This window comes from Berghia stephanieae, chromosome 3 (assembly GCF_034508935.2).
Source record: "Berghia stephanieae isolate SIO BIC M18660-M18661 chromosome 3, UCSD_Bste_1.3, whole genome shotgun sequence".
NCBI lineage: Eukaryota > Metazoa > Mollusca > Gastropoda > Nudibranchia > Aeolidiidae > Berghia > Berghia stephanieae.
Window position 1 is genome coordinate 45,079,280 of NC_088362.1, and position 20,221 is coordinate 45,099,500.

The following is a 20,221-nucleotide window of genomic DNA, read 5'->3' on the forward strand; positions in this document are numbered from 1 at the left end:
GCAACGATCAAGGAGGCTTACACAACAAAGGTTTAAAATTTGTTATTATTATTATCAACTCACTTCCCAAAAACTGCATGCTTTCCATCCAAGTGCCGACAAGATCTGTATGTGATAAAACTGTAAAAAGAGAGAACAATAGTAATATACTTAAACAACATGTGTGCAAATCAATGGTCAGATTAGAATTATTTATTATTTTGAAGTTTCCACATGACTTCACTCTCCGCAGTAGGTCATGTGATCCAAGTTTCCATCCTACAGGGTATAAGTAACCATTTATGTGCCTCAGTTGGTATTGGAACTCTTATAATATATTTGTCAATGTCTGATGTCTACAAAATAATGCTCGAATTTAAAAAATGTAGCTGACATTACAAAGCACTTTGTTATTATATTAAGACCACCAGATTGGCAATTAATCCTCAATAAATCCGAGGTTACGCCTAGTTTTGTGTTATTATCTATCTCAAAATGATGGAGAGGTACACCACGGGTTGCTGGTCATATCCGAAATATCTGCTTTATTGGTAGATTAAAAATAAATACATCAGTGGCAATACAAGCATGTTTCAGGGCCAGGAAGGTTACTATATGGTGACTGTTCAACTAATGCACAAGCAACCCAGTTTGAATCTGCAATGAGGAGGAATTGTTTGAGCAAAGTTAACCTCATATAAATTGCCACTTGTTGGACAATATTATTATTATTATTATTATTATTATTATTATTATTCAATGAAACTCTCTTCACAAGTGTGGAAACTTTTGAAGCAAACCTCCAGTATTCATGTCAGGGCCAAATTCATTGCCTTGCATTGGTGGCTTGTGAGTGACGAGCAATTTATGCAGTGCAGTTACTTCTCCATAGCCTGTTCAAGACTACGAGATAAGGGAAATTCTCACATATTCTTGAGATCATTGCGCCTGAGATACAAAAAGCTAATTGCAAAATGCAGAGTTCTCTTTTTATGTTACTGTTAGACAGAGGGTACTGAACCATGGAGATATTGATGTGAGTTGAAATCCTGCCACTGTGCGGATTGCCTCCACGTCTGTTTCTGTAATTTCCCTTTAATTTACATCCCATCCTTGACAATGACCCAATGAGCAAAATAAGTAATCTTTTTAAAGTCATCAGGTCAATAAACCCAGGGTTTGAACATTTATCATGAATTTGAAAGTTCACTAACATGGATGGGAGATGGGTTGAAAAGTTTTCACTCAATTCTAATAATGGAACAAATCATTTGCACCGCGCCTATTCCATATACAAACAGCTATAGGCACCTGATAAGATAAGTACCAAGATCCAGCTATTCAAACATTGCTGGGTGTTACAATTATGAAGGGCCATGAAAGAATTCTGCATGAAAAAGGTTTATTCCTGGTCTGCTTGGATACACGTGAGCGGATATGTGGTCTTGTAGTATGACACTCATTTTTGGATCGGAAGGTCCTGGGTTCAATCAGCGCAAAGTTGAATCCTTGGAAAAGGCCCTTTACTCCTACCCGTTAACAGTGTTGTTTCTGGGCGAAAAAATTGTAATATCGCCTAACAGGTGCCATGTCTTACATGTTAAGTATTGCTGTTGGTACATTTAGTTGATATTGTGATATATAAAAAACAAAATTAAAAAAAAAAAGCTCAAAAGCTCATGTATCAGTTACCCTGGTCATTGATCTTGCTAGTCCCCATAAAGCTTGTAAAAAAAAAAACTTACAACTGAGATTTGTTTGTGTTTGGCCCACTGTTTGCCATGCTAAGCACACCTCTACCGGAATGGGTCAAGTTGGGCTTGAACTCGTCTTTGAAGCTATCATCCCAAATTGATTTACCACCTGAGAAAATATAAAGCATGTGTTTGTCTTTGTTAATCAACAATTGATAAACCAAAAGCCACTACGATCATACCATCATTAAAGTGAAAAGAAATTGCCGAATAACTGAAGAAAATAATTGCTGATAACCGAATTCCTATTTCATTGTCTGTAACTCTTACAAAGAGCTGTTACCTAATATGTTCTATTGTATCCATTCATCATCCCTCACCATAGCAAACTAGAAACTAGGCCAGTGCCTTCTATAACAGTCTTTGGTCTAGGCAACTGCCAGTCACACAGCCTTCCACTTTGCCACCAAACCATCCCCACCCACACTACTACACATTCGTCTCCATCCACCTCTCTTCACCCCTCCCTAATCGTTACCCAATGCACTCTCTTTTATTTTTATTCATAACCTCTCCACTTTGCCCCCTCTATCCACACCACTCCACAATGCCGTATTCCAAGTATTCGCCTCTCTATTTCCCCCTCCCAACCAATCTCACCCTGACCACACCAGTCCATTCTTACTTGATGGCGAGAGCACAATGCGCTGGGCGAGATCAGTAAATGTTGCAACTCTATCATCAATATCTTGAGGTTGGAGTCTTGTAACACCAGGTCATTCTTTATGAATTTACAACATTATTGCTCTCACTGATCGAGTGTCTCTTTAGCACCTATTCTCGTTTGTATGCACACAGAAAAATATCCCCTACTCACACATACACATTCACACACACTACACTACTTAACCCCAAAGTGACTAAGTTAATGAATTTGATCCAATGTAATGTGTGTAACAATGGGATAAAATAATAGCAGGTTCTGGGTGTCTTTGTTTGAAGGGTGTGTACATTGCAAAGATCCATTTTGATGTCACAGAACCAAAGCAGACTAGAGATTATAGAAGGCTATGCACAGAACCCATCATCTTGTTGCTTCACACCACTATTTTGAGCCTTTGACACGTCAACAGCTCTCGTATTTCTCTTCAACTCATTATCATCGAGAACTTTATTTCTAGTAGGTAATACTTCTAACTGCGAAGTCATGTTTATTTAATTGATTTTTGGGTTGATTTTTTAGTTTTTAAAAAACTAATCCATTCCACATTACCATATTTTATAATAAAGTTATTGCTGATAGATAAAATACAATAATCAAATTAAATCAACCAAACGAAATTAGATGAACAAAAATCCCAAAACAAAACAATAAAAACAACAAAACAATAATTAAAGAATGGCGGTGCCCACCATGAGATAATGATACAACCTAATGTATCAAGTATGATTTTGAGTTAGGACGAGTTGTGCCCCTTGAAAATCCTGATAACTTTTAAAGATATGTCTAAACCGAAATAGAATACCAAGTCTCTTCAATTTCAGTTTATCCGATTTTTACTCTATTATAAAACTTTAAAAATCGGTGTTTACCTGTGCCATTTCCATCTGGATCTCCTCCTTGTATCTGACACAAAGTGCAAAAAAGTCAGTCATTTAAAATGGAATACAATGATTAAATAAAACTATGAAAAGTATGTATAAGACTGTCATCTGCATTTTTTGCCAAATTGGGACCTAAAATTTGCCAAAAAACCTCCCAAAATTTGCCAAGAAATTTGCCAAAAAGACCAAAATTTGCCCAAAAATTTGACGAGGAGAACTAAGCGTTTCAGTAAAAATTAACGCGCGATACAGAAAAAAAATATATAAAAGACAGTTTATTACATTTAAGGAGGTTGCATTTATTAATTTACACAATAGCGTTCTTACAAAGATTTTAAAGAATCATTATCCGTAGAGAGTAGCTTCCCTTGGTTTGGGCCCAGGCAAAGCTGCAACATTTCTCAATTTTCGCACTTTTTTTTCTTCGTTATTTTGTTTTCGCTTCTTTTTTTCCCCAAAATTTGCCATGTGATTTGCCAACTTTCCCAAAATTTGCCACGATTTGCCAATTTTGGGAAATTTGCCAAAATTTGCGGATCGCCCTGATATTTGCGGCTGCAAAAAATGCAGATGACAGATAAGAATTATGATTATTTTCTTGAATGGATAGAGGATAGAGAATATCCAGTGGATGAGACCTTTGACTTTCCTCATGTTGATGACAAGTGGTGGATAATTTTTATCTTTTTCCAGATGGCCCTAATTTGATCAACTTTTAAGTTTTGTTCTTAAACCACCAGATCAGTGGAGGATAGTTTTTACGATTTCAAAAGTTTCAAACAACTTCTATTCAATACAAAAAGAAGGTCAGAGGTTCTGTTGCCTTAGGTTAACATTCATTTGTTTCTGGAATTGGGATTTTAATGGAGTGCTTCCTTTAAGTAAAAGACAATATAAAAAATTCCAATATACATAAGTAAACATTCCAAATGTATTTATACAACATAATGTATACATATTGCATTGCCTGAAGATAAAACTGATTTCGTTTATTTAAGCCCACTGCTTATAATCTTTAAAATCTTTTGATTCAATTGATTTTAAGAATCTTTTTAAAAGTATATTCTCCATAAGTTAAAGAGGAGGTAATCTCATGTGTGTTTAGTTGACCTATCAGAGCTTTGAGTCACTTTCTGACAGCAATAAAAGGGACTGTCCAAATGATTTTAGGCTAAGAGCAAAAACTTAACTAAATAGTAAGACTGAAACATGAAATGAGAAGGGAGTTTTTAAAAATTAAAATATCTCTTACATAAAATTGTGAGTTAAGCTCACAAAGCTAATCTTACCATAAAATTTCGAATCGATCTGTGAAAAATTGTGTTTTTGTAATAGCCATTTTGACAATGTTTCAAAAAGTTTTCACAAGTTTTTGGCACCTGAAAATAAAAGCAAAATAAAAAATAAAAACCAACGATAAACATATAATTATAATTCAAACTTGAATTTTCGAATTCATATTGAGATGCTCAGTTTGACTGGAAACAGAAATGTTTCAGTTTACAGAAAGTTACAGTTTCAAACATGAAAAATACAGTGGAATCCTCATAAAGTCAACACTCTTAAAGTAAACTTCTGCTTAAAGTTAACAGCTGTTGTTGGTCCCAAATTATCTGTTCTCTATCTAAGTGTGCTTCATTGATAGTGGATAATGGTTCGACGGTGTGAACTTTATCAGGATTCTACTGTAGTAGAACAGCTTCTCTGTGAAGTTGGGAACATACAATGCTCTTCAAAGGAATCATGACCATTTGCCCGTATATTGGTATTGAGAAGGTGTAAAAAAAAAAAGACAACAATATCTAAATCAGATCCATAACCCAAAGGTGCTACACTTTATCCTGATTACTGTAGCATAAAATAGCTCATTACTCTTTGGAGAGGACGCTAGTACACTGCCAAATAGCTAGGGGAATTAGGGATACAAAACCTCCGAATTGTGCAAATTAGTGATGAAAGCATGAATTTTTTATGAAAAAAAGTTCCTGCTCTAAGATTTAAATTGTGATATAGAACCACTTTCTCATCACTCCAAGAGCTAAGATATCAGCAATTTAAATCGTGTAAAAATTCACGGTGGTGATGAAACTTGCCGCCTTCACAACGACATTTTGCTTTGGTGTCAAAAGGTCACAGACTACGTCATCGGTACCGAGTACACAACTACACTGATGCTTAAATCGAAATCGGAAGTATAACTTATCATTTATTCATAACATACAACTTATCAAATTCATTCATTTACCAAGAGAGTAACATAATTTTTAAAAGTATTTGTTTTTAATCCAAAAGTATACCAATTTGGTTATTTCAAATTTTACCGGCATTGGAACGCGGAACATGAGATTGTGAAATCGAAGATATCAAAGTTTTGTTGGTCGAATACGAATACGAAAAAAAACAAAACATGATTTTTTCCCCTCTCATATCTTTGGTATATTCCAATAGCTTTCAAAGAGTATAATCTTTATTTTCTTAATGTCTTATTGAATTAAAATTATTTGAAAATAAAAGACTCCCGCTCATGTGAAGATATCTATAAACAATGAATCGCATACTGCGGTTGCTAGTTGTGTCGTCCGCTTTCGGGTCGGCGAGGTCACGAAACGGTGTCTACTTGAACTCTGTCGCCTTTTACCCACCTCATATAATAATAATAATAATAATAATAATAATAATAATAATAATAATAATAATAATAATAATGATGATGATGATGATGATGATGATGATGATGACGATGATGATGATTATTATTATTAGCATCATCATCATCATCATCATTAGCAGCATACCGAGCACCTAGATATCGCTTAAGCATCAATGTTTATGTGTCACACTAATTCAATACAGTTATATTATTATTGTGGTTTGCGTAATAATATGGTTCAAATCAAATATCAGGTTAAAAATGTCCGTATCATCATCTTCTTTAACATGACCGTCATGAACCGCCTCAACCCCATCACCAACAATCCCGTGATCAAGTCACTTAACCCATTAAATCATGGCGTTGACAATGTACTAAATCTTGTACTAACTATTAACAATTATATATTGGCAAAGTGCAGTATTGAGGTGGATTGGTCAAAATGATTAATTTGTCAAGAGGTAAAAAAAAATATTAGAATGCCCAGCTCTGTCAAAGCGGAAATCTTGTGGTCTTATAGTACGTGACTTTTGTAGCGTCGCGTTCTACCAGCTATGGTGTTAAGACTTTTAACGGATTAGCAAATGATAGTGGCAAGCTAGATTTGTCTGTTGAAGACTGCTCTGAGGATGCACTGGAGGTCCTGAAGCAAAATTATACCAAATGACACAAATTATGTCGCTCTTGATATACGGCCACAAAAAACCAGAAGGCTCGCTGTGAAAAATGAGAAATCACAAGAAAACTTGTCAAATTATCCCGATCTAGACAATCTCTCATCGTCCCATTGTCCAAGGAGGCAGAATATGCGTTTTCCCTCAGATGACGTTATCACAAGAAATAGGACACATTGTATGCTTTGCAACAATAAGATGAAGCTTCCCTCCATTCAATAATGACAAAAGACATGAACGAAAATATCCGCGTGGCTGCAGAAATTATAAACGATGTCCAGATTCTCTCCATATTCTCAAATAGCGATTTGATTGCGCAGGGAGCTCATTATCAGAAGATTTGTCATGTCCGTTTTATGAACATCAAAAAATGCTGAATATTACCAAAACAAACAAAGTTCTAGTTTTGCTGTTGCTGAAATTGTTTCTTCTTCTTCCTCTTCCTCTTCAAGCTGAAACTTACTCGTGGAAGGCTCAGCAGCAGTTTACCCAACTGTTTTACTGGGAGTTATCCAAATTGTTCCTAAGTCGTATAGTTGAGGGCAGAAACGAGTGAAGATGGTAGTCCACTCTAGATTGTGGCAACATAAATTTGCCAGGTTTCCTCTTGTTCTGTTGGAGGCCGTGTAATGACACCTGACCTGGTTTTTCTGACCTTTGTAAAATACATTTAGTTTATTCTTCTCTCTCCTTTCCTTAAATGGTTCCAAATGGGGTGTCATATATGACTTTGATTTGTTTGAGGATTTTGTTGAACGAATTTTATAGCTTTTTTTAGATTGATTCTATTTACCTAATTTCGGGACCCCATGCCTTACCGCTTTACTCGAGTGTTGGTCTAACATAAACTTTATAGCATTTCTCTTTTATGGTTACTTTGTAGCCAAAGAGGTTTCTGCTCAAGAATCCCAGGGTGGAGTTTGCCTTCCTGTGTATGTTTGCAATGTGGTCTTTCCAGGTCAGGCAATTGTTTATCGTTACTCCGAGATATTTTGCTTTGGTGACGTCTTCAAGTGTGTTGTTGTGTATTGTGTATTATCTTTCTTTTGTTGGTAATTTTCTGGAACCAAGGTCCCGATGAAGAATTTCTGAATCTTTCTTATGCCTTATTGGTCTGTACAAAAGGCTGTCATCCGGAAATAGTCTCAGTTGAGTTCCTAGCGACAATCTTTCAGGCAAATCATTGATGTAGATAAGGAACAAGAGGGGACCTAGTACGGTACCTAGGGACATACCTGTAGTACTGGAGCTGAGTCTGACATTGCTCTTTCAGTTGTTTACAATTAGTGAGAAAATCCATTATCCAGTCGTGTGTGTTACTCATGATTCCATACCTCCACCGTTTAATAGCCAAATCTGTTTGGAGTTGTTTTATTCATGTTTTCTGTTAGGTTGTTGCAAGTTGTTATTCGTTGTCTTTCACAAAAGCGCTCCTTTTTGGAGCCATGTTATATATAAAACATTCAAGTATAGAACAGAGCAAAGAGAGAGAGAGAGAGAGAGAGAGAGAGAGAGAGAGAGAGAGAGAGAGAGAGAGAGAGAGAGAGAGAGAGGGAGAGAGAGAGAGGGAGGGAGGGAGGGAGAAAGAGAGAAAGAGAGAGAGAGAGAGAGAGAGAGAGAGAATGAGAGAGAGAGAGAGAGGGAGAGAGAGGGGGGGGGGGGTCCATAAATTGCCAGAATTAATCAAGATGTATAGCAAAGAATGCTGTGAATGAGGTTGCACTCAGTCGTATGTTCAACCAATCAGGTTCAGAGACAGACTCCAGCCGGCCCTACCAGGCTAACCTCAGGAAAGGAAACATTTTTAGCCTTCAATAAGACAACATAATATGGTTTTCTTGAACACACTGCCATGGAAAAAGCTGACAACGAGGTATTGGCTTATCTTGCGCCGTTAAAATAATTCAAAGAGATCAGGATAAACTAGAAAAGGCTGCTGTTGAATTCTCTCAAGCCTACCAAGTAAAATGTGTTCCACAGACATTTGTCTAATAAATATGATTTTTGTTGGATCCTAATCATCTAAAAACGTTAATATACATCACCAAGAAAGTCTTTCATTTTCGAAATTAACAGTTACCAACATCACCATAATCACTACCACTATCACCACCACCACCTCATCATCACCATACTCATCATAATCATCATCATCATCATCATCATCATCATCATCACTACCACTACCATCACCACCACCACAACATCATCATCAACATCATCATCATCACTACCAAGATCACCACCACCACCACCTCATCAACATCATCACCACCATCACTACTATTATCACCACAATCACCTCATCATCATCATCATCATCACCAACATCACTGCCACCATCATCTTCATCACGTTGACGACTAACACACCACAAGTAAAACTAATACCAGCACCATCTCCTCCTCTCCCACCACCCCCCTTCCAATCCTCATAATAAAGCTATACTACCGGCCCATACGGTCCTATATCACATAAAGTCACATTTTTAACAATGATAATTATTTAAGCCAAAATAATCAACCACTTACACGGGCTAAAAATAATATATTGTTAAAGCGTCGAATCGTCAACAAATATTTCATGGATTACGTCCCTTTGTTTTAATATAGCTCATATAGGCGGATTTTCATCTCCCTATTTTACACTGTTAGAGGAATTTCTCATTGTGGTTCTATATCAACATCGAGTAATAGTGGTCTCAAGTTACTTTGTACCAAATTTGGTGCTTTCATCACTAATTTGCACAATTTTACCCTAATTCCCCTAGCTAAAATACTTCCAACTTCATTTGACAAGCCCAGCTACTCAATCATAAAATATATAGTAAAAGTATAGGACTCAATTATAGCTGGGCGGACAGAAGAAACTATGAGCAAAATACTTTTTACTAGGGGCTAGGGGCCTTGTTGCTGGCTTCAGCCAAAAGCAACACATTAAGCCCGTGTGAACTAAGTGAAAAAACATAAATTTCATAACACTCCCCCCCCCCCCCCCCCCCCCATTAACCCTTACTTAAAACTTTTTTTTTTTAATTTGCAAATGTGACCCATCGTCTCAAAACTTTCCCAGTTGCTTGAAAGTACTCAAAAATGAAAAAGGATCAGAAATATGAATATATCACACTATGAGTAACTATATTATTTTTCCCAATTATAGAAAAAAATAAAAAATAGAATTAACTCGAGACTACTACTTTTGGCTATGAATTCAATTTTCAACATCCCCACCATAATAATACCAAGGTAACAAATAGGATCACTATGATCTATGATAGGGGCAGCCCAATGGTCTTTGCTTCGTAACCGAAAGGTACTGAGTTCGAATACCCACTACGTTGTGTGGCCTTGAGCAAGTCATCTCACCCTAGCTCAATTTGCAACACTGCACTGCGGCTGATGCCTGGGTTATTCCCTTGGAATAGACCATAGAGACAAATTTCCCCTATGTGATGAATAAAGGGAATTTTATTTATTTATTATTTGTATCGGTTGTTTAAAAATGAATATTATTATTATTTTTTGGCATGAACTGTAATTGTGGCATTGATAATGTATTAAAAAAGTACCTTCAGCTGTTTGTATATGCAAAAGGCCCAGTATAAAGGATTTACATTATTATTATGGGTATTATTAATTTCATTATCCAAGCACTTTTATACCTACCATGTCACAATGCAATTCTAGACTCAAATTCCCCATGTTGGTGACCAAGCGTACATAACCCTTTTTCTTGACTCGTTCATATCTAAGAACATCATCGTCAATTTTGTCTGTAAAAAATCAAATAACAAAAAATCTTATTTAATCAAGAAAGAAGTTATACTATTAAAAATAAATAATCCCTTACTTCATCTTTCAAGGAAAGACTGGAATGAAAATAGTCAAATCAAAACAAATACAAAATGTCATCATCTTATATGAAAAAAAGTGGTCCTTCTGCACCAGTAGGCCCATGGAATTGGAGTTTATCCCTGTATCTATAGCGTGAAATGGATGATAGCAATTGCTTACTATCCTTTGGATAGGAAGCTATTCTATCGGAAGTACTTTCCACCAGATTTGATGGACCAAGTCACCCAATCAATGCTGGGTGGACAGAGAGGTCATAAAACATCAATATCTTTTTAAAACCATCTTACCTCAGCTGAAAATCAAAGATTGGATCGATCTTCTTATTACTAAACATATAAGACACTCAGAGATTACTCTTAAATGACATGATCTAACGCTTAAATTTTTTGACAATGAAAAAAATATGATGATAAAATAAAATATACCGACATTTTGATGACTTACCCGCTTCTAGAACAGTATGTCGATCAAAAGCTGTGGATGTGAACGAGGCAGCAACTTTTCCTGTTGAGTAACCGGCCTGAAAATGGAAAAATTCACCAAGCAGTAAGTTACTATATGAACAAGGAAAATGAGTAAAAACGAAGCCCCTGTTTTGACTCCCCTCCCCCCCTCCTTTTCTTTCCTTTTGAAAAAAATAACGATTGTTTTATAGAGAATGATGATCCTTATCTTTAACATCATTATATCATTTGTGGTTTTAAAACCATGGGCTTTACAAAAAAAACAAACATTATTAATGGCAAGTAGATTCAAAAGCATGGAAGAAACAAAAATGCAAACTATATATATAAAATACTTACAGCATTGAATTTATCTGTTGTTACTTTTTCATCTTCTTTAATACCCTGTGATGAAGAAACAAAAACAAAACAAAACTTATATGACAATTTCTAAAATATTGTCTATCCGTGTTGTGTCTGTTCTTTCTTTATCACTTACCTTTATACCTTTCAGTGTCGGGTTACAATAAATTTTCTCCACATATATCTCTTTCTGCATACAATACAATTTCTTCACATCTTTCTTAGTAGTACATTCTTCAAACTGAAGAGGGGTTGGAGTCTGAAACCTTTCTTTCGATTCAATTTTATTCCTACTATCTTGCAGTTGCTTTATTCATTTTTCATTCAGTCATTTGATAAAAACAAAGAACAATTGATCCAATTCTGCAGCTATGTTCATTTTTCAATTGAGACCATTAAAAAATCCCCCAAAACGAACAACAATAAACATTATTCAGCAGCTGTTTCATTATCCCCCCCCCCCCCCCCCTATAAAATCATAAGTATGACAAAACCCCTGTGGTCACCTGCTGACAGGAAATTTGTGGAGATCCCCTTACATTCCATCTGTACTGAACAGAAGTGAGAATAAAAGCCTAAAAAATGAACAAAATACCTAACACTGAATAAAATCTTAATTCAGCCAAAAACAAAAACAATTTAAGTGGTAATACTTCATGTAAAAAAAAAAAAAATTCTTAGATGAAGAAACCCTGATCTGCTCCTTGTGAGTTACCATAAAAAAGTAGTTTTTCAGAGTCATTAGGCCCACCAATATATGACATTTTAAATACTGGATAAATTGGCTTTATGTTATGAAGAAACTGTACGCATTTTTTAAACAGAAAAAAAAATTGAATTTTAACATATTGAGGAAAATGAACATAGATAGTTGAAAACAGGAAATATATTGTTATAACAAAAACATTCTGACACTTTATGGGGCAGCGTGACATGGTGTTGTGGTCTCAGCCTCACAACAAAAGGTCACCTTACCATGCCTAGATCACAAGGTACTATAGACTCATAGTAGTTCGTATCACTCAAAGAAAAAAAAATGCCTTAATGAGTTATAAATGTTGATAGACAAAAAAATCAATTAATAATGGTATCAATTTTTAAAAAAAAATTGAATTAACACTTGATCCGAATCTTCAAACTAACCAAGTAAGGCGATGGTTTATACTCTTTCTCCAACTCAGCCAGTGCACTCTTCGCCTCATTGTTGATGGCCTTCAGATTGTACTGTGATGACTTCCTCCTTTCCCGCTCTGCTTCCTCTGTAATGAAAAGAATACAGATATTCTATACTTTAACCCCTTGATGGCTTGATTAAAACATATTTCGAGTCAAAATTTCTCCTCATTATTTGGAGAGAAAAATGACCAAACTAATTTCACCAAGAGATCAGTAACAGCGATGAAACAAAAAATGCTTTAGTGATGATATAATGTCAGCTTGAAGTAAAACTAAAGGCTGCTATAATAGAGGATTAAGGAGGCTGTGGTATTAAAAAGTGGGAACTTTTGTAAAGCATAATATCTATTTACAAGATGTACTCAAACTCAAAGTGTTTTACAAGGGGCCCCAAACCAAAATCATTGTTCACAGGTACTGTTACAATTTTTTTAATGACAGAGAAAATGCTGCTATTGGTACTCATTTTACACTTAAGTAGGGTGAGAAAATGTGAGTAAATAACCTTTTCCAAGGACTTAACTTTTTGCAGAAAAGCAGGACCCAAATTTGGGACCTACAGGTCAGATGTCGAGTGTAATACCACCAGACCATAGAGTTATTGTGAGTAATAAGAACCATATAATATAATATAATATACTTATATAGCACCCATTAATCCACTGACAAGTGCTCTATGGTGCTTTACAATCACTCAGACTAAACTAGCATTCACACTAATACGCTTACACATATACACCCGTACACTCACATATGAAAACTTCTCCGAGTCCACATACACAACCTCTTTACATACACATTACTACCTACCCTAAATTAAAACATAAAGCATATTAATTGTCGAAAAACGCCCTTCTAAATAATTTGGTTTCCAATTTCATTTTAAAGGTTTCTAAATTTTCACTATTCTTAGTATTATAAGAAAGGGAATTCCACAACCTGGACACAGTCACTCTGAAGGATTTGTCCATACTGACACTGATCAGTCACAATTATGACTTGATATATGTATCAGTCAATTGACAGTGATAGTGGTAGTGGTTGGTAATCTGATATTTGACTATTCTTCAGGGCTCAGCTTTGAATCGTACTATCTGACTCAATTAAGGTTAGACTGAGGACTTGCAGGCATTGAAGAAATGAAAAAAGTTGAGTGGATCTCAAAACCAAAACAGATGGTTTTCTGTTGTTAATGGGGCAATGTGTCTTTAATGGCACCACAAGTTTGGAACTCCCTTTTCTAAAGATTTAAGAGACTTAAATAATTTCAACACTTTTAAATCTTATCTGAAAAAATATATTTTTAAACTGTAAGCGGACTTCAATGACTAGGACTTTGTGCATGTGCCCTTGCAAGTGTTTGTATACATGAGTGTTTTTCTTTTAATTCAAGCGATTATTATTTCAGTACATAAAGCATTAAGAGCCTGTTTATTATGAACAAGTTATATCTTCTTATAATGAGAATTATGTTCTGTGCCAATGGGCAACATGGTGTGCAATAATGACAAATTCCTTTCCCAGTCATTATCAAAAACTTATATGAAAAGGCAAAATAATGATTTTAAAAAAAGAATAAATAAATGTATTAAATTTTGAAGAATGGAAAGAGGTAAATCATATAGTTTCAAAGTTTAGTGCAAATAATCTTTGAAATTAGATATAATATCAGAGACGAAAAACAATAATCATTGAAAGAGCCTTAAAATTTGTTGGGCTGAAGATTTAAAAATAGTTAGAATGTAAAGTTGTTATTTTTTCTGTGCAATTAGGAAAGGAAATAGAGAATTAAATGGCAAAGTAGTGCAATCCTAAGCTTAAATGAAAAATAAATTTATCTGATTTTTTGTTGTTGAAAAAGTTAAATTTAAAACTTCAATGAAAATGTGATACTAAAAATTCACAATTTATTAAACGTACAAAACGTTTAATAAAACTCACCATCTTCATCCCATTTGAGTTTTTTCCTGACATGATGAAAAGTTTGTAGATTAAATTTGTCCAGATTGGTTGGATCCTGAAATCATGACATGCAAGTGAAACATATTATCTTCAGGCACTTAATTCACATTTTGTGACAGATAACAATATTTTAAGTAGAGTGGTAATCTTCTAGATGTAGACCTGTTTATAAACAAAATTGTAAAGCACAAATAAATAAGCACTCATATAAGAAATCAGAACTGTTAGATGAAAGACCATGATCGCACTTTTCATAAATTAATATCATGATGATTATCGTCATTATCCTCATTAATATCATAATAGAATGAATGACATTGTGAGAGTTTTGGTAGACAAAATAGAAGCAAAAATGACTTAAACCTAAATACAATAAAAATCTGATTCTACACAATAGTTTGCTAGGGAATAACTAAAGCATTGTGAAATTCTCTTAGTACATGAAGCCATAATAATAATAATAGTAATAATGGTAATATTGATGATGATGATAATAATCATAACAAAGATACTAATAATAATAACAGTAATAAAAACAACAATAACAATCTAATACAGTAATAACAACAACAATAACAATCTCATAAAAACATCTTGACCAAAAAGATTCCCACCTGAATTGTGATAAGATCTTTGCGAGTGAAAGGTTCGTCAGTCATCAAATCCTTCCAAAAAGAAGGTTTGATATTGAGCTGCTCAATCGCCTGAAACATAAACAAAAATTTTGAATAAAATTTCAACAATTTTGTTTACCAAATTTTCTATCCTAGAAACAAACTAGTCATTCGACATAAGGAAAATTTCCTGTATGAAATTCAAAAATAAAATAAAAATCAAGTTCTTAAAGTAATTTGTGATGAGACAGTAGAAAAACTTTTATTAAAACAAAACAAAACAATATATATATATATATATATATATATATATATATATATATATATATATATATATATATATATATATATATATATATATATAAAATATAACAAAGATAAATCAGAGAAAAAAAAAAAGACGCGTAACTTGCGTTGTATGAAATGTAAATTTGTTTTTTATATGGCTTGTTGAGAGAATTAATAAAAACTAGAAAGACCACTGAGCATGACGAGACTTTGGAAGCGTGCTTTATAAATGTGCATATTGATATTTATTTTACTACTGGAATTACCTCATAACAGAATACATTTCCACTGGTTTTCACAGCTACAATATGAGTGTTTTCATTGAATTCCTTAAAGGTGATGGGACAATGGTGTTTGCCATCTTTGTTTTTGTGGAAATGAAGTTTGATCAAGTCTTTAGCTACCATTTTCTGCAAAAAGAATTTTGAAAACAGACTTAGTCAGAAATTAAGATTACCAGTCATAGCTAGTTTTACACAAATCTTTTACTTGGGAGCTCAATTTCTTTAAATCTATTATTTCTCCCATTTATTTATCTGACTCCAAACACATTTTACCAAGAAAGCCGCCCTCAAATGGATCACTGCCTTGTCATGGTTAGAGTGCTTAAGTGTATACTGCAGGAGCAAGAAGTCTCCAGGTAAACTGTCATTAGACCATCCAAGTGGCGAGCTGTATCTGGGTGCCTCGGACAGCCTGCCCGGCTATGCATGAACAAAATAATGATACAACCTGGCACCTAAAATGGGAACTCACCACCACTCCTATTCCTGGCATTTTGTCTTGTAAGCCACAGCTTACCAGATACACAAGAGCATCAATAAAAAAAAAAAATTGATATAACTTGGGCATTGCTATCGTTGTTCCTCTTGTAAAATGACAAAATATGTCATGAGATAAGAGTAAAACCAGATCCTGACTGTAAATCCACTCTACAAAGGAGAAATAATTATAAATACAATTTTTTTCCCCAGAAATTGACTGGATTTACAAATTCATGTCATTTTGTTAAGAAGTAAAATTTACTGAAAGATGTATTACCTCTCCCGTCACCGGATTTATTCCAAACTTCTTGAGGAATGGAACAATGTTCCTGAAAATAAAAATAATAAAAAAGAAGAAATACATGCCAATTTGAAATTTGAACTTTTTTTTTCATTAAATGTCTTCATACTTATAGACAAGCAAAATCATTTTATAAAATGTACTTCCCGTCCATTATTTATTCTCAAAGCTGAATCTAATCTATTCCGATCTAATGATTACCCATAATAAAATCAGAATATGTCAATATACACCCCCCCCCACCCCTCTAAAAAAACAAACAAACAAAAGAACCAAACAAAACCAAAAAAAAAAAACAATCCAAAAAACAAACAACAAAACAACTAATGGCATACTGAGCAGCAATACTCACATTAAATCGTATACAACTCCTTCTTTTGTACATAGTGGATTCTCAAAAGGTTGAAACGACAAACTGAGAATGAAACGAATATTTGTAGGCTACTGTAGTACTACATAGTAGTTAAAAGATGGGTGGGTTGTGGACTGGGGGGGGGGGGGGGGGGGGGGGGGGTTGTGAGAGGATTCTCAGTATAAAAGCAATAGTTAGAAGATGACCAATTAAATGTCACCAGTACATCTTAAAAATGTACGTCAACCTTAAATCTATAAAAAATATTATTTTATTCCTCCAAAATGTCTCATCGTATGATTTTAAAATTATTTTTAAAAATTGAATTTGTATCGATATAATTAGAAATAATCATCATATTGATAGTGCTGTTTCAAGAACACATCCAAAAAGTTACTTATTTCCTTTATAATTTATATGGAGTGTTCAGTCTATGCCATTCAAACAAACCTGCAACAGCTGTATGGCAGTCGGCGAAACTTAGAATTTTCCCCAGAGTTCTGAGTACCTTTATAGCCACCCCACTCATGTTTCCATTCTAAAGTAGTGAGGTATCTGTAGAAAAGGAAATATAAAGACAGCATTCTTTGAGATAATATCTTTAATACAACAAGTCATGTCTACCTAAATAAGAATTCTGCAACCCAGAAACCTTTGTAATCTGACAAATAATGTATATGGATTTTTATTTCTTTATCTATAGTTTATAATCTGGATGGATTAGGTGGTCCCAATAGTTCAGTTAGTGGAGAACACACTTCATACACAAAAGGACCAAAATCAATCCAGGGTGAAGACAAGTTTTTTTTCCGACTCCCCTGTCCACCCAGCACTGAATGAGTAGCTGAGTCTGTCAGATCTAGTGTCCTATTTAATTTAAAGGGTAGTAAGCAATTGCTATTGTCAATTTAACGCTAAAGGATTCATGATAAACTCCTCCATGGGTCTAATTGTATTATCGCCTAACAGGCGTCACGTTCTACATGTTACGTGTTGCTGTTGGTCAGGGACCGCTTGTAAAGCACTTTGAGCACGTTTAGTGGATATTGCGCTATATAAAAGCTCAAGTTTTTTTTTTAATGGTTCAGAAAGACTAATTATAATCTGGAAAGTCATGATATTGGGTATGAATACCTAATTAGCCTCTTCTCCTTCTTCATCTTCTTCATTCTACCGGACTGATGAATCTTAACCTAACGGTCAATATTTATATTAATTTTTGGTATAAAATATAGTTGTACTTCTGTAACCTGAACTCTCAATATTGTAATAGAATGTCAGCAAACCAAAATGCCATCTCCATCTGCAGTTTCATATGATGGATATGGGGTGTTGTCAGAGTTTATCCTTTCAAAGCATGTGTTCACTGCCCAATGACTGTGTAGTTTGCCTCAACCTCAGAAACCTAACAATGACATTGTCTTCAAACTATAATAAATTACAACATCTTTGGCTCAAATCCTTCTTTCGCTTTACGTAAGCTGGTGGGAGTGGGACACTCTTGTAATACAGTAGAAGAAATGATATACTGATTTACTGTTGACATATCCCGCTAAACGATTAGTGCTGACAGGTATTATAATCTTTTATTTATGCAGCATCTTGTTGAAGATGAATATATAGTTGTATAGTATAATCACTTGATGTGTGAAATGCACTAGGTCCATATCAATGTGCTTAATGAGTTATTTCACTTATTCAAAATGGTCACTTTGGCTGGTCATTCTATAATCTGGAAAACAGCTGGGGGAACAGAAGTGTTCAGATTACAGAATCGACAATATTATTATCATAAATATACATTTCATTTATTATTAATTGGCTTGAAAACATTGAATATCAAATGAAATGAAACTTATTAATTGAAATTTATTATTTGATTATTTTTAAAAATAGACCATTGCAGTTAAAACAGGTCAAAAATTGACAGAATGTGTAAAATTAATTTACAATTTTGGCGTCTACACTATATAATATGAATATTCTTATCTATAATGAAAGGAAAGTAAACAGTATGACAGTGAAAACATAGATATTACTATAATTAATTTAGTATATTAAAAATAATTAAAAATTTCATTTTAAGTAGATCTGAAATCAAGTTTTTAGCAAAAGCAAGACAAACTTTTTTTTTGTATTTGGTTGACTGGTGTCTCTGGTTGTATCTAAATCTATCGTGTATATAAATTCTGTTGTTTTTTTTTTGTTGCTTTTTTTTGCTGTTGTTGTTGAATAAATTGTATTAAAAAAAGTCAAGTTGCAACAGCAACGATCATCCTTTAACTTTAACTTTATCTATAGTATTTCTAGCCTTTCTTAGCCAAAAGTGAAAGACTAATAATAAAAATGCACAAAACTTGACTTCAATTCATATGCAATTATTCAATTATACTACTTGAAATGCACTTATTTTAAAAATGATGCTTCATCCAACTCATTTTACTTTACTTTAGGCTTTACATTTACATTTACTTTACACTTACACATTCTCATTCCTCATTTACTTTCACTTTCTCACATATTTTGTTTACCATTTTTTAATTAAAAATAAATGCTATCTGCCTTATCTTAGCCTAATAGTATGAAGATGTAATGAAGAGAATTAAATGTTTTTACTAACAATTTGTCTTTCTGATGCTGCTTTTTCCCCATTCTCAACTCTCTGCAAATACTTTGTAATTTTGAGAATTTTTTTGAGACTGTTTTCTACTTTCGTATTCATTTGAACCGGAAACAATCTTGCTAATCTCCCTTTGTGAACTTTTTATTTTTAAACGTGCAATGAAAGTTTGGCCTATTTATTTGTGAAAATTAATAGATGGAAGGAAATTGACGTCACTCAGTTCTTTGTTATTGTTTCTTGCCAGCCATTTTTATGAATATTTTTCACTAAATTCTATCAATCAGACTATAAACGTTTACTGTTACACACATAGTTTTGTGTGCTGGAACGTTATTTCCGGCTGGTGAATGTTGTGATCATTTTGGCACAACATCAATAGTTTTCGGGGAAAAAAAGAGTCAGACCTATTTTTGAGAACTGTAATTTAGATAGAAAAAATAACGGATAAATATAGCTATAAATGTCGCATTAAAATATTCAGTAAAACCCTAGAAAGGGGAACTACGTTAGCTCTCCTCTTTCTAGGGTAAAACTTTATAAAATCGTTATCTTTACCAAGGGACTATACCCTACATGTCTTAATTTGCTTAAAAAGTAAAATGAATACATTCCCTTTGCATATCCAATCGACCCTTTTAGCCTCTGGCACCTAAGCAGTTGGGATACTTTTTTCAATGATAATAAAGAGTAACAAAATGATGTCAACCAACGAAAAAACAGAACAAAAACCTGATAGACATTTAAATAGAGTTTAGAAATAGTATTTGGAGTCCTTTATTTAAGCGACAGTCTGTTAACAATGAAAACCTACAAAGACGCGCTACTAGACTTCTCTGCCTGACATTGACTGACATCTATCTTATAATTTAGAAAGATTTT

General features: G+C 34.0%; 1 protein-coding gene across 1 annotated transcript in view; it reads right to left on the bottom strand.

The window, feature by feature from the left end:
- LOC144967828 (RING-type E3 ubiquitin-protein ligase PPIL2-like) overlaps window positions 1–19,439 on the bottom strand; it is a 42,785-nt gene extending 23,346 nt beyond the window's left edge. The window contains exons 1-15 of the mRNA XM_078905502.1: window positions 19,340–19,439; window positions 17,170–17,274; window positions 16,720–16,782; window positions 16,344–16,395; window positions 15,569–15,712; window positions 15,015–15,104; window positions 14,380–14,455; window positions 12,406–12,521; window positions 11,260–11,304; window positions 10,901–10,976; window positions 10,268–10,374; window positions 4,568–4,657; window positions 3,267–3,300; window positions 1,725–1,842; window positions 64–120 (exon numbers count right to left, since the gene is read on the bottom strand). Coding sequence (XP_078761628.1) covers window positions 64–120; window positions 1,725–1,842; window positions 3,267–3,300; window positions 4,568–4,657; window positions 10,268–10,374; window positions 10,901–10,976; window positions 11,260–11,304; window positions 12,406–12,521; window positions 14,380–14,455; window positions 15,015–15,104; window positions 15,569–15,712; window positions 16,344–16,395; window positions 16,720–16,782; window positions 17,170–17,274; window positions 19,340–19,371 — 1,205 coding nt within the window. The 5' untranslated portion in view covers window positions 19,372–19,439. The remainder of the gene's footprint in view (window positions 1–63; window positions 121–1,724; window positions 1,843–3,266; window positions 3,301–4,567; window positions 4,658–10,267; window positions 10,375–10,900; window positions 10,977–11,259; window positions 11,305–12,405; window positions 12,522–14,379; window positions 14,456–15,014; window positions 15,105–15,568; window positions 15,713–16,343; window positions 16,396–16,719; window positions 16,783–17,169; window positions 17,275–19,339) is intronic.
- Window positions 19,440–20,221: the final 782 nt, after the last annotated feature.